The sequence below is a fragment of the Episyrphus balteatus genome, chromosome 3 (genome assembly GCF_945859705.1).
Source record: "Episyrphus balteatus chromosome 3, idEpiBalt1.1, whole genome shotgun sequence".
Classification (NCBI taxonomy): Eukaryota; Metazoa; Arthropoda; class Insecta; order Diptera; family Syrphidae; genus Episyrphus; species Episyrphus balteatus.
In genome coordinates this window covers 19,404,639-19,417,798 of record NC_079136.1, presented here as the reverse complement: position 1 = coordinate 19,417,798, position 13,160 = coordinate 19,404,639, and the positions used below count along the sequence as shown (strand labels likewise).

The following is a 13,160-nucleotide window of genomic DNA, read 5'->3' as shown; positions in this document are numbered from 1 at the left end:
GTGAATAATTTCAAATGGTAACTCAAAGAAAAATTAGTCACCAAGAAATTCAATTCCAAATCTTTACTGGAAATTATTTCTTGTAATGCATTTCTGCGTTTCAAGCCATGAAGTTAAGCAATTCAAACCAATTGTCGAAGACATAAGATATATATAATTTTTTAAATAAAGTTTCCATTAAAGTGTGCAAAGTAACGTTTTTCTTTTATACAATTCTGCAAGAACTCTTTCGTAAAAGTCAAGTCCACTTTTAGTAATTAGAATCACAACAAAAACATTACTGTTAAAAAAGGAGCCAAGTTCTCTTATGTTGAAATTATGCTGGCACAAAAAGTATTGAGATATAAAAGTGTACCAAGTTCTAAAGCTTGGGTTCAAATTCGTATCAATAAAATTTTGATTGCTTACTTGACAATTTTTGTTTTAAATACCGATTTTTAAAGTTATTTCAAAAATTTCATAATCAGTACAACAACAAGGAAAGACCACGATGAGATAAAGAACTATCTGAAGATGATGAAAATCCAAAACCTATCGTTTACCCCAAAAGAAGACAGAAAAACCTTGATGCTGCTGAAAGGTATCCACTTCACCATCAGTGCCATAGAAGTTGAAGAGGAACTTAAAATCGAAGGACTGCCCATCATTAAAGTTTCCCCCTACAGATCAAGAAAGACCTCCAACAAAGAATTCAACAGCTTTGTTGTAGAACTTAGCAAGACGTGCGATGTTGCAGAAGTTTACACAAAGACAAGTATCATGAATCATAAAGTTTACTGGGAGCGCTTCAAGGCCAATGATATTGTCCAGTGTAGGAACTGCCAGCGCTTTGGGCATGTAGCAGTGAATTGCGGAATGAATTACGTCTGCGTTAAGTGCAAGGACAGCCATCTGCCAGGAGAATGCCCACGCAAGGACAACTCTACCCATGATGTTTGGTGCGCCAACTGCAAAACCGAGGGACACCCAGCCAATTACAGAGGATGCCCAACACTTAAGAAGAAACAAGAAGAGAAAAAACAAGCTCTGACCCAAAAGAAAGCTCAACAAGAGTTCGTCACGAAGTCAGCTTGCACCTTTACCAAACCAGCCATAAGTTTTGCAGCTATATCAAGAAAAAACCCAGTTCCACAATCAACAATTAATCCACTTATGAAACCTACTTCCCAGATTCAGCCAGCAGTGAGGACCCCAAAAAAGACATCAACAGCAACACCATCACCTTCTAATGGAGCAAAGAACTCAGGTCAAAACTTAACGAAGGAGGTTAAACGTCTGTTTGGATCTGATCTCATTACGGTTATGGATAAAGCCCGTAGCGCCGTGCCACCAAATTACAACTACCTAAGCGAAAAACAGAAGTCCGTGGCCCTGGCCACCTTTATCTTTGACCTATGCAGCGCTTAATGCGCCTACAAAAACTGCGCATAGTGGCTTATAACGTTAACTCGTTATATAGCTTAGAAAAAAGAACATCATTAAACCTTTTCCTGAAAAAGAACAACCCGGACATTGCCTTAATCAGCGAAACAAATGTAACGCCGAGGAACAACATAGATTTCGTCAACTACAAGACTTTCAGAACGGACAAGAGCGAGGGAAAGAGAGGAACTGCTCTGTACCTTCACAATAAATTTGCCTACTGTGCCCGAAAAGTGACAATTCCCGGCCTAAAATGCTTCGAAGCCACCGCCATCACAATCCAGCTCGAAATGGGCGAATCTTTAACCGTTATCAGCATCTACAACAAATGCACAGCAAGATTGAATGAAATAAGACACGATCTTCAAATCCTTAACCAAACTGCCAGCAGAAGTACATATGGACTCATCGGTGGCGACTTCAATGCAAGACATCAGCGATGGATGGATACCGAAAACAACAATGATGGGAATACTATTGTCAACTGGCTGGACGATAATAGTGATCAACATTCCCTAGTCATCATCTCACAACCTAAGCCCACATTCCCAAGAACACCATCAACGCTAGACTTCTTTCTTGCAACTTCAAACCTAGTATTCATTCTTCCAGAATTGAGAAACTATATCTGCACAACACTCACTAGTGACTCAGACCACGAAGCAGTTATCCTCTCAATAAATCTACAACACCAGATCTTCACAACAAACCAACCAGAAGAAGGATTCATCAACTATTCCAAGCTGGATGTTCCAAGGCTTCAGAGAGACATCGATGAGGCAATCATTCTACCAGCAGAAAACAGTAATCTTCAAAACCATCAGATCGATGCTGCAATTGAAAACTTGGAGAATGCTGTCAGTACCGCCCTAGAAAATCAGAAACAGCGAAGGACTTCAAAAGATAGATACCAACATCTGCCCTTATATATCCAGAACCTCTACCACCATAGACAACGGCTAAGGAAATTGCTCCAAAGGATTCACCAGAGGGAGTTAAATACCAACAACAGCAACTACCAAACTGTACTCAGCGAACTCAACTGTGTAAACACTTTGTTTAGGAACTCAGTACAGCACTTCAACGATATTCAGCTACAGAAAAGACTCCAAGCAATCAAGCCAGGTCCTGACACCTTCAAGAAAATCAACAGTGTTATCGGGAAGAAGCCTCCTATGCCAGTCATCATCACAACACCTAATGGCGAAGTTACAACTAGCGAAGATAAAGCGAAAGCGTTTGCCGACTATTTTGAAAATCACTTCAAGCCGAACCCGCCTTTGGACCCTGAGTTTTTAGAAGAAGTCAACACTTCAGTGCAACGCGCCAAAACTGTCACTGAGACCAGGCAATTCAGCGACAACAATATTGCCAGCGACCCCACAGACAACTCCGAGCTTACCAACCCAGATGAAATAAAGGAAATTCTACAAAGAAGCCATCAAAAGAAGTCAACAGGACCAGATAACATCTCTAATTTTATTCTTAAAAGAATACCTCATTCAGCGATAATTTTCTTGGCAATTATCTTAAACAACTGTGTTGTCAATTGCTACTTTCCCAGCAAATGGAAAAAAGCTAAAGTCGTGGCCATACCAAAGAAGGAAAACAACAAGGACGTCTCTGGATATAGGCCCATTTCACTTCTAAGCAATATGAGCAAGATACTCGAGGAGCTAATACTTAGGCGGCTGAAATCTTTTTGCAGCGACAACTGCATAGTGCCAGATATGCAGTTTGGATTCCGTCAAAAGCACTCTACACTCCATCCACTCCTAAAACTCCAACACGATGTTGCCGCCTCCCTAAACGGAAACCAAGTCACTGTCGGATGTTTTCTCGACATAGAAAAAGCATTTGACAGTGTCTGGATTGAAGGACTTATTCACAAACTATTCCAGCTGAGATTTCCAATTTCACTAATCAAAATTATTTACAGCTTTCTTCATTCCAGATTGTTCTTTGTACAATTAGGAAACAGCCAATCAACAATGAGGACAATCAATGCCGGAGTTGCACAAGGATCGAAGCTAGGACCATTCCTCTTCAACATTTACACATCCGATCAGCCCCAACCAGAATTAGCTCAGAATCTCTTGTTTGCAGACGACTCTCTCACGTACGCGAAGTCGAAGTCACCCATATTAGCCGCAAGGAAAGTGGAAGCCCACATAAGACAACTTTACGAATTTTATAAGCGCTGGGGCTTCAAAATCAACACAGCCAAATCGGAACTAATATGCTTTAGACGACCAGCCACCCCAGGAAATCCTAGAATACGCTCAGCCAGGAACTGCAGGAACATCAAGATAAGCCTTCCCGATGGAACACAAATTTCAGCAAAAAATAACGTCAAATATCTGGGAATACAATTCGATGAGAAGAACCGATTTAACCCTCAAGCAGCAGCCGTTTTGAAAAAAGCCAATTTCGCCTTTCATCGCATTCATCCGCTTATGCGGAAAAGAAACGGACTCAGCCAAAAGACAAAGCTTCTCCTGTACAAGCAGCTCATCAGGCCTATCATCACCTACTGTTTTCCTATCTGGTTCACGGTGACAAAATCCCATCTAAACAAGTTAGCAATACTGGAGAGGAAGATCTTAAGGATCTGTACAGGCATGCACTACGACAGGATACGCAGGAAACACGTCAGCAACAAGAGACTGTATGAAGAAGCCAAAATTATAAAACTCGACAAATATCTTATCCAATCAAGCAGAAGATGCCTACAGAACCTGAGCAATCATCCAAACCCAATAATAGGAAGAGTAATAAACCAGCCAAGACATCCTAACCAGCGGTACCTAGAAGCTAAGGAACTTTTGGATGAGGATCTTATATCAACCAACGACGAAGAGAACATCCCCCTCTACGCTGATCCTGGATCAGCTCACTATCGTGGCTGAAAGCCTCACCTCTCCCTAATCCAACCTTTACAATGACAACCGGACCTGAACAACCCGAGTTAAGAAGCTGCCAACAGAATTAATATTTAAAACAAACACAATGACAATTAACTGTAAATTTAGCTTAAAAAAAAAAAACAATGTAAAAACGTTAGGCCCCTTTTGTGCCAACATATTACTAATATAATCAATGTACATTTTTAGATTACTAGCTTTAAGCAAATTGTATATATAATAACTGTTCAATAAAAATATCGTTAAATCGTTAAAATCCTTTTTTAACAGTAATGTTTTTGTTGTGATTTCACTACTTTTTGCAAGGTATGGCTGTAGAATTGAAAATCTCTATATTTGATGAAAATTCAGTGAAAACGGGCGGTTGCCACGCCCCCTGGCTGAAATTCTCAAACTTTAAATTTTTTCCTTTGTATAAACTACCATCTCTACCATTCTACCAAATTTCAAGATTCTACGATAATCAGAAGTGCTCTATAATATTTGATGAAAATTCAGCGGAAATGGGCGGATGCCACGCCCCCTGAATTGAAAATCTAAAATTTTCGATTTTTCCCTTTGTATACACCACAAGCCCTATCACCGTGTAAAATTTCAAGTTTCTACGTTAACGGGAAGTTCTCCATAATTTTGATGATCTGTCAGTGAGTGAGTGAGTCAGTCAGTCAGTCAGTTACGGTATTTGCGATTTTTGAAGCACAATATCTCAGAAACTACTCATCGTAAAAGGCTGAAATTTTGAGAGGAGTTTGGTTTTGACAAGCTCAATAAATGTAGCGAGTTTGAAATTTCTAGCATCTTTGGTGTTGAAGTTAGAGGGGGGTCGAAAATGGCCTGAGTTGTTTCCTGTAAATAAGGGTGTAGTGCCGAAGTTGCTAGAGAACTTGGCTGGGCACTACCGTGCCCCTTGATTTCGAAGTGTTTTTCTACCTATAGATATAAGTGCTAGATCAGAAAGTCTTTCTTTTAGAGCTGCAAAAGATCTCAACAACAGTTATCCAGGTGTCCTTAAACTACAACTTTGTTTCCTTCATAAAACTAAACTGATTAAAACCTATTAAGTTTACAAAATACAGCTTGAACCAAACCATACTTTTCTAAAGGATTTTATCGAATTTGCATTGGATCGTCACGTTTTTGAAATGCTTGAATATTAACAGGTAGAAAACGTTATTTTTGGATACTTTTGAAGTGGAATTCTACCAACGTGTGTTTTTAGAAAACTTATTATTGAATCTCAAAAAGTCATACTAGTATTTTATCATAAAACAAAATATATACATATTTCTTTTCTAAATTAATTTTTTTCAATTATAGTCGCAAAACTATAGTACCATGAAAATGACGTTTTGCAAAAGTTCGAATGCGGGTAGCTGGGAAACCACGCAACTTAAAATTAAATCATCATGTATTTGCTTCCTTACAGTCCTAGAGAACATCCCTACAAAGTTTAAGCAAAATCTAAAACGAGACAGCAATTCCGATTGAACGCTTTCATACGGAATGACAGTAAACGGTCCTTAAAAATTGTTGTACCTAATCGAGGGCGGTGAAATTTTTTTTTAACTTTCTTATTTGACCTTTTCATAATGCAGCAGATTCATCGACTTTCCCTGGATTCCGACTCGGAATTAGATTTATACCTCGGAATTTCCGAGGTATAAATCTAATTTTACTCCACGTTTTCAACATTTGGACATTCATCTTCAATTTTATTCGTTTTTAAAAAATTACAAAGTTCTCGAATAGTACTATCGGTTTTTCATTTTCGTGCCGACTAACTTTCAAGTGTGCGTGTGCGAAAGATTTGCTTCACGGCATAAGGCACCTTCAGCGGATCTCCTGTAACGGTTGCACCTCTAAAAAGCCAGTTTTCCAGCGTGTCCAAGAACTGCCAATTTAAAAAAGTTGCCCCAGAAAACAGAGTTTCGGAAAAAAAGATGGCTGACGTACAGAAATCTAATGAAATTTTTTACTATTCCGGATGATGCCAAGGACTTTTATAAAACTGTTATCTCCGCAAACGTTAAAGAGTCCAAAGAGTCCAAAATATTTATTTTTTTGTAAATATTAATATTAATTCATATTTTGTAAATATTAATATTCGTTCCTTTTTAATACTAATTTATATATTTATTTATTTAAAAGAAACAAAAAAAAACGTTTTTGCAAAACTCATCAAAAACCTGTAGGTATTTGTTGCGTTTTGAAAAAAAAAAAACGCGGTGTTTTCGTGTTCAAAATACGGACGAATCTTTCCAAATATTGAAATACCAATTAAGCCTGTCGATTAGCTATTCAAGAAAGAACAACTCCTCATTTCTACTTTTTTAAAATTCGGCTTTCTATTCAAATGGGAAAGAAAAAACCTTCTCATGAAAAATTTTAAAAAAGCACTTGTTGAGTTTAAAAAAAAAAACGCTCCTCAATAGCGTTTTCTGTCACAAAGGAAGAATATTTCTTATAAAACATGTACAGAAACGAAACCATTTTCAAAGAATTGAAAATTTATCAAATTTATGGTTTTTCCTAAAAATGTCTTTTTATTCTTTCGTAATTATTAAAGACCAATTAAAAAACTCAACGAATTTATTTGTTTATAATTTTTCTTTTATTTTATCTTTCCATGAATTTATAACTCATGAAAGTTCCTTTACAATATTATCCGCACTATAAAATGTATCCAAATATTGATTGCAAATGTTAAAATTGAAGTCAGGATCTTGTTCAATGTAATAACCACGGCCAATCAGCTCCAAGTCAATCGATTCGTTTGCGAAAATCTTCAATTGATTGAAAGAAACAGATTTATTAACGCTTTTGAGTTTTATATTCCACAATCCGTATGGACTGAGGAAGGTGTGACTATCTCGAATAGTAGTATAGACCACATTAGTATTGATCCAATTCTTCGTATCGTCCTTCTGAAGTGTGTAAGATATTGTAATATCATCATCAAACGAAATGAAATAATATCGTTCACCACATCGATAGTAATTATTACCAACTAAAGTCATAGTCAAAGCGAAGTTTTGAAGCACAGAGTTGAAACTATTCTGCAAACTTTCATTTTTTAATTTTAAGTTTAACCCAATATCACTGAATTTAATCGAATTGTAATTCAGTCCTTTAGATATATCTGCTTTTATAAAAATCTCCGATCCATTGAGTAACCTTTTAAGTTCATTGTTAATTGTGTCATGTTTCCATACAAAAAATGGTAAAGATCCAGTAGTATTGCTGTTGAATATATTATTATTGTGAGTGAATTTGCTGTATTCCCTTAATGTCGATTTATCTTCATTAATATGATTTTTCATATCTGTAATTCTCTCAATAATATTTGACCTTAATGTCTCAACGTCTTTGACCTGCAAACTTGTTGGTAGTTGAAATTTCTGCCAAACATGAGCAGCAAAAGGAAAATAATGTTGTTTGAATGCTTGTAATGCTATGCCGTATTTTTCAAACAATAAATTCGATTGTATTAAAAGTTTTAGGTTAATAAGTGCCTGGCTTAGTTCAGTATCAGTCACTCGAATGCTCATCATTGGTGCTGAAACAATGTGAGCCATATACTCGGCTTGTTTCACACTGTCCGAGTAAGAATCGATGCGATCATAAATGTCGATTAGAATAGAAAACCCTTCCTCAATCTTTTCTATGTAACGCATTAAATCACTCTGGAGTTCGAAACTCATTTTGTGGGTGAACTTGTGTAGCATTGATTTAACATCCTTTAGAGTTTTTTTAACAGTCCATTTGGTTAGATCCAATTTGGCACCTGAAGATCCGTTCACCGAAGCCACAATCTCATTGACAGTTTGTTCGATTTGCCGAAGATCCGGCATTACAGTGTCGTACACTTGATCTTCTAATTTATCCAAGTCTTTCAGTTGCTTGCTATAATCTGAAATTTGATTATTAATTTGTCTAATCATTCCTTCATCATTTTTAAATTTTTGAATAATATTAAAAACAATTTCGACGCTATTCAAAGCAGATTGAACATGATTGATACGACGAATCGATTTCTCAAGTTTCATCTCTCTTTTTATTTTTTCTTCGTTCTTCTCTTCTGGTTTGAGTCCATCTAATATTTTTTTCTCTTTTTCTATAATATCTTTTCTTGAATTCGTGAATTCATTTATTTCATTTTGAATTCTTCTTAAATCCTTTTCTCTAATCTCGATATCGGAAATGCTATTTGCTTTTCTCTTCTGCACTTCATCAATTTGTGCTTTTAGTTGTCCAATCTTTTCAGAAATTTCAATTTTATCCCTTTGTGAAGTTGATAAATCGTCTCGGTTTTTTTCTAATTTCTCAACCACATCTAAAAGCTTTTCAGCTACTAACTTGGGTTTGTCATTCAAAACTTCTGTAACTCGAGACATTAACTTCAGATTCGGATCAATTGTGGGAATTTTAGCAGGAGCTGAGCCCGCACTTGGATTAACAAGCATTCCATCAGCTATTCCAGATACAGTTGTAACTGCCACACCCACCATTGCACCAACAGGTCCGAAAAAACTGAGAGCAGAAGCAGCAAGTTTCAGTGGCATAAGCACGGAACGAATTGACATCATTTTACGAATTTCTGCTTTGTTATTCTCTAGGGCTAGTATTGCTTTTTCGGTAGAATTTCTGTTTTGTTCTATTTCGTCAATTATTGCCTTTATTTTGCTGTCTGATTCTTCCCAAAGACTATTAATTTCAGGTTCAATTTTATTTTCTATGAAATTATTTGCTTCTTGAATTTTAGTACGCAAGTTATTTTCGTAATCGTTTCGATAATTTTGAACTATTTCCAATTGCTGGTTCTCACGAATTTCCTTGACATTGGATTCAATAGTGCTCAAATATAGAGGCAAATTAACTACTGTTTTGCTCTGTCGTTTACTTTTCAATGTAAAGACTTTTGTTAGAGCAGCAGTGTATACGTAACTGAGAACTTTCTTATGTTCTATGTTGTTTTCAGATTTAGCGAATTCCTCAATGCGATGAAGTAAGGAATTGTAGAACGGAACTAAATCAATTTTGTTTCTCAATTGAAAGAATTGACCCTCTAATCCTTCGTATTCCTTTACAAAAGCAAGGGTATTGTATTGTTTTGTGATGTAGGCATCATTATCGATATTGTCAATGAAGGCTCTCAATTCTGATTCCTTGATATTTTCAAATAAATTCATTCTCAAAAAGTCCTTAAAAGCGTTAATTGCCAGGTATGGATTCGCCATAATAGCATTTGATCGTGATTTTTCGCCATTCTTATTGATTCCGGGTTTTCCATATTTTCCAGCTGGAACTGTATCGCCATCCTTCCATTTGACACTGTATAAATAAATGAATTAAAACGAAAATTAAATGTATAACCTTCATTATGAATAGCGAATCGAATGTGCTAATGAATTCATGTCATTAAATTAACAAATGTTCGCTATTCATAACTAGAGTAGGTATATTCTTCTAATAAAAACGAATTTTCATAAATTCTTACCCCTGAAAGCTTGTATACTTAGTGAATCCATACAAAATTTGATAATCATATTCCACTGTTCTTCCTTCCGATGTTTTTTCGCCACCAGGACCACCTTGACCTTCTGCTCCAACAGGACCTGGAATTGAGCGTTTTTTCTTAGTATACTTTTGTCCCTTAAAAGCAACATAATCCAACAAATCGATTACCTGTATCATTTGATATTTTCACATTGGCCGCTTTACCAAAACCGTTAATTAAAACTTTACCAGGGTATCCTCCTCTTCCACCAACACCTCCATTCCCTAAAAAATATTGTTTTTTTTTTTATTAAAAATTAGACCCATGTTTAATTTTTCCAACCTCCATCAGTAGGATTTTTTGCCGGTTTTGGTGAAACAGTGAAATGATACATAGATACAGAACCGATGGAAGGATTAATTGTAGGAACAGACCTATTTGTAAAGCGGTAATTATTTTCGTTCAAGTATTTTCTCATATCTGCGAAATCTCCTTTGAAATCGAAGAACGAACTTGGTACTTCCTTGCCTTTAGTTCCATTTGCACCTATACAAAAAAGTCTAGATGCATTCTTTGTGGAGCATTAAATGGATAGTCAAAACTGTTACCCTTTCCACCATCTTGTCCCGGTCCCCCTTTGCCACCAATTGACTGTATTTCCAAGTATTCTGCATTTACGAATTCTTCACCGAGACCGAAGAAATTTCCACCTGGACCACCGGGAAGTCCTGGCAAACCATCCGCACCATTTTCCGAATTAAAAGAAGACGATTTGGCCCGACTTTTTTCATGTGAAATTCCTGGTTTCCCATCCAAAACTATTTTCTGTCTACCAAAGACTTCCCATGTGGGTGCAATAATGAAAAATTGAGGATCTTTCTCTGATTTATCTATAGTAGAATCGAAAAAAATCTTGTTTAACGCAAAGATCTGTATGTTTGTTGCCTCTGACCAGCATTCAATTTTAACCACATCACTCATTCTAACATTATATCCCTTGACTATCATCGGTTTTGATGAAGATTGGCATGAAAACTCAAGTTCACTTAAAAACGCACTAAAAATAGATCCTAAATGTTTTAATTGAAATTGGTTCAATATCAATGTTTTGATTTTTCTATAAATCGGTTCAGTGCCGATTTCCTTCACAATATTTTCAAGATCCACAACATCTTTAAGTGCTTTACTCTTTGAGCTTTCGCATGATCTCATTATATTCGCGATACGGTTATCTTGTTTTAATTTTTGGGCACTGTATGAAGCTAAATTTGCTTGCAAATTATTTAAAAATTCATAAATTTTGCTCATATTTTCTATTGATGTTACTATATTTTCCGCTTCGATTTTCAATACCAACATGTGTAGATCTGCGTTGCTATCTGACACTGTCGTAAAAAAATTCAACGCATTTATATCTTCCGAAATGATGTCTAAATTTGTCAGCGATACAGAAATATTCAAATATTTAGTGGCGTTAAGGAAATTTTGGAAAAGTTCGAGGGGTTCATTTGCGCTTTTTATTCTGGAAACAACATCTAAAGCAGTTGAAATTTGATCACGTAACATTCCAATATCATTATATTGGTTCTCCAACTGTTCATAGTGTGTTAGAGTCTCATTGCCTAGTTTGTATAAGCGATTCGTTAATGCATCTCGGAATATATCATTGACTATCCGGTCAACAATAGTTTTTGAGGATTTGGACAATGCAAAACCGAAATCGTCTTTGTTTTTCTGAATAAAGTTTAGATTTTCTTGTGTAATTTTAATAATGGCATTTATTTCATTGTAAGTTGCTTTAAGCTCAGTCAATAACCCTTGACCAGCAGGCTGTCGAAAAATTGCAAGTTTTGTATAAGAATTGTTGTTTTTTTGTAATAAAACATCGATCAAGTCCACAAACATTTTATACTTTTCGAGGTTATCTGTTTTTTTGCGATACGTTTCTCTTTTGTCTTTTAAATAATTACCAATACCCTCTAAAACAGATTGATTGTCATTAACCAAATAAAATGTACCATCATCAGACTGATCATACATGTTTTCAACTTTTGTAGCCACCAGTGCTATTCCGTCATGGAATTTCGAAATATTTTTAATAAATTCACCGATATGTTCAAATAAATCGTCAAAATCATTTTTGTTGCCATTGTTCTTTAGCGACTCGTAATTAATTACGAATATAAATTTTACCTTTTTAACCCGATTCATTAGAATGTTTTGAAAATATATTGAAGATATTTCATATTCAAGATTTCGATTATCACGAAATCCTGCACAGTCTACATACGTTATTTGGTTTTTAATATCAATCATTGTTTCAGGAATTAAGGTTTTGGATGATGAACCTGTTCCAATTCTATCTTCATCGTCGACAATCACTCGATATCCGTTTTGGTTAATTGCCCTCAATTTACGTCCAACTAGAGCAGATACCAGCGTCGTTTTTCCAGACCCAGTGTTTCCCATCACCAAGACTACTTCTTCATGTTTCCCGGTCAAAACGAGCTCTTTTTTGTGATCTTGCCAGAAATTGACAATTGTTGTGTATTCACTGTTTACATGACGTCGCACAACAGTATGTTTTTCAGTCAATTTATGATTATAATCAAATTCCCACGCCGATGTTAATAGCAACTTCAAAAAGATAATAGCACTTGAGGGTAAAACCCGAACCATTATGGTTTTAGAATCTCAAAAATATAATGAATTCAGCTTTTTACAGTTTTTCTCCACCACCAAGGTGCTAAACGATTTTCCAGTTGTTTTGGGTTTATCAAGGCAGAAAATAATCTTAAAAAATTATTATTGAAGAAGGAAAGTAAATTCCGAAAGATTAGATTGCAATCATTTGGTATAGCCCGTGCGTACAGAAAGAAAATTGAATTATGACTGATGTTGACAGTAAAATAATTGCACTTATATTATAATATTTTCAGATAAAGCATAGAAATGTAATACCTACATACATTCAATAGAATATGAGATTTAAGCTGTGGTACCTACATACATATGAATTAAACACAAATTTAAATTTCTTTATAATCGAAGCTTGTGTTAGTGTAGGTTTAACCTTTCAAAATGCAACATCGCAGCTTCCATGATTGATAACGCAAAGGGCAATAAATACCGATATTTGAAACGTCATTCTACGCAATCATTCTATCTAAAAAAAAAAAAAACGAGAAGCTCAGTTCAGTGATTGAATATTTAACCTGATTTTGGCATCTTTTTTGGTGTTAGAAGACTTAAAAAAAGAACGAAGCGGTATTTATTTCTTCAGTTTGTTTATTTCTTTGCTATTGCATTCAAAGGGT

The 13,160-nt window shown here is 35.7% G+C and overlaps 1 protein-coding gene across 1 annotated transcript; it reads right to left on the bottom strand.

Annotated features, from left to right (window-relative positions):
* Nucleotides 1-6,934: 6,934 nt before the first annotated feature.
* Nucleotides 6,935-12,758, bottom strand: LOC129915338 (uncharacterized). The gene is made up of 5 exons (XM_055994825.1): nucleotides 10,452-12,758; nucleotides 10,186-10,389; nucleotides 10,032-10,127; nucleotides 9,844-9,961; nucleotides 6,935-9,677 (listed from the first exon to the last, which is right to left on the bottom strand). Exons 1-5 carry the CDS (start codon nucleotides 12,520-12,522, stop codon nucleotides 6,986-6,988), a joined length of 5,181 nt encoding a protein of 1,726 aa, XP_055850800.1. The 5' UTR covers nucleotides 12,523-12,758; the 3' UTR covers nucleotides 6,935-6,985.
* Between the last annotated feature and the right edge of the window lie 402 nt (nucleotides 12,759-13,160).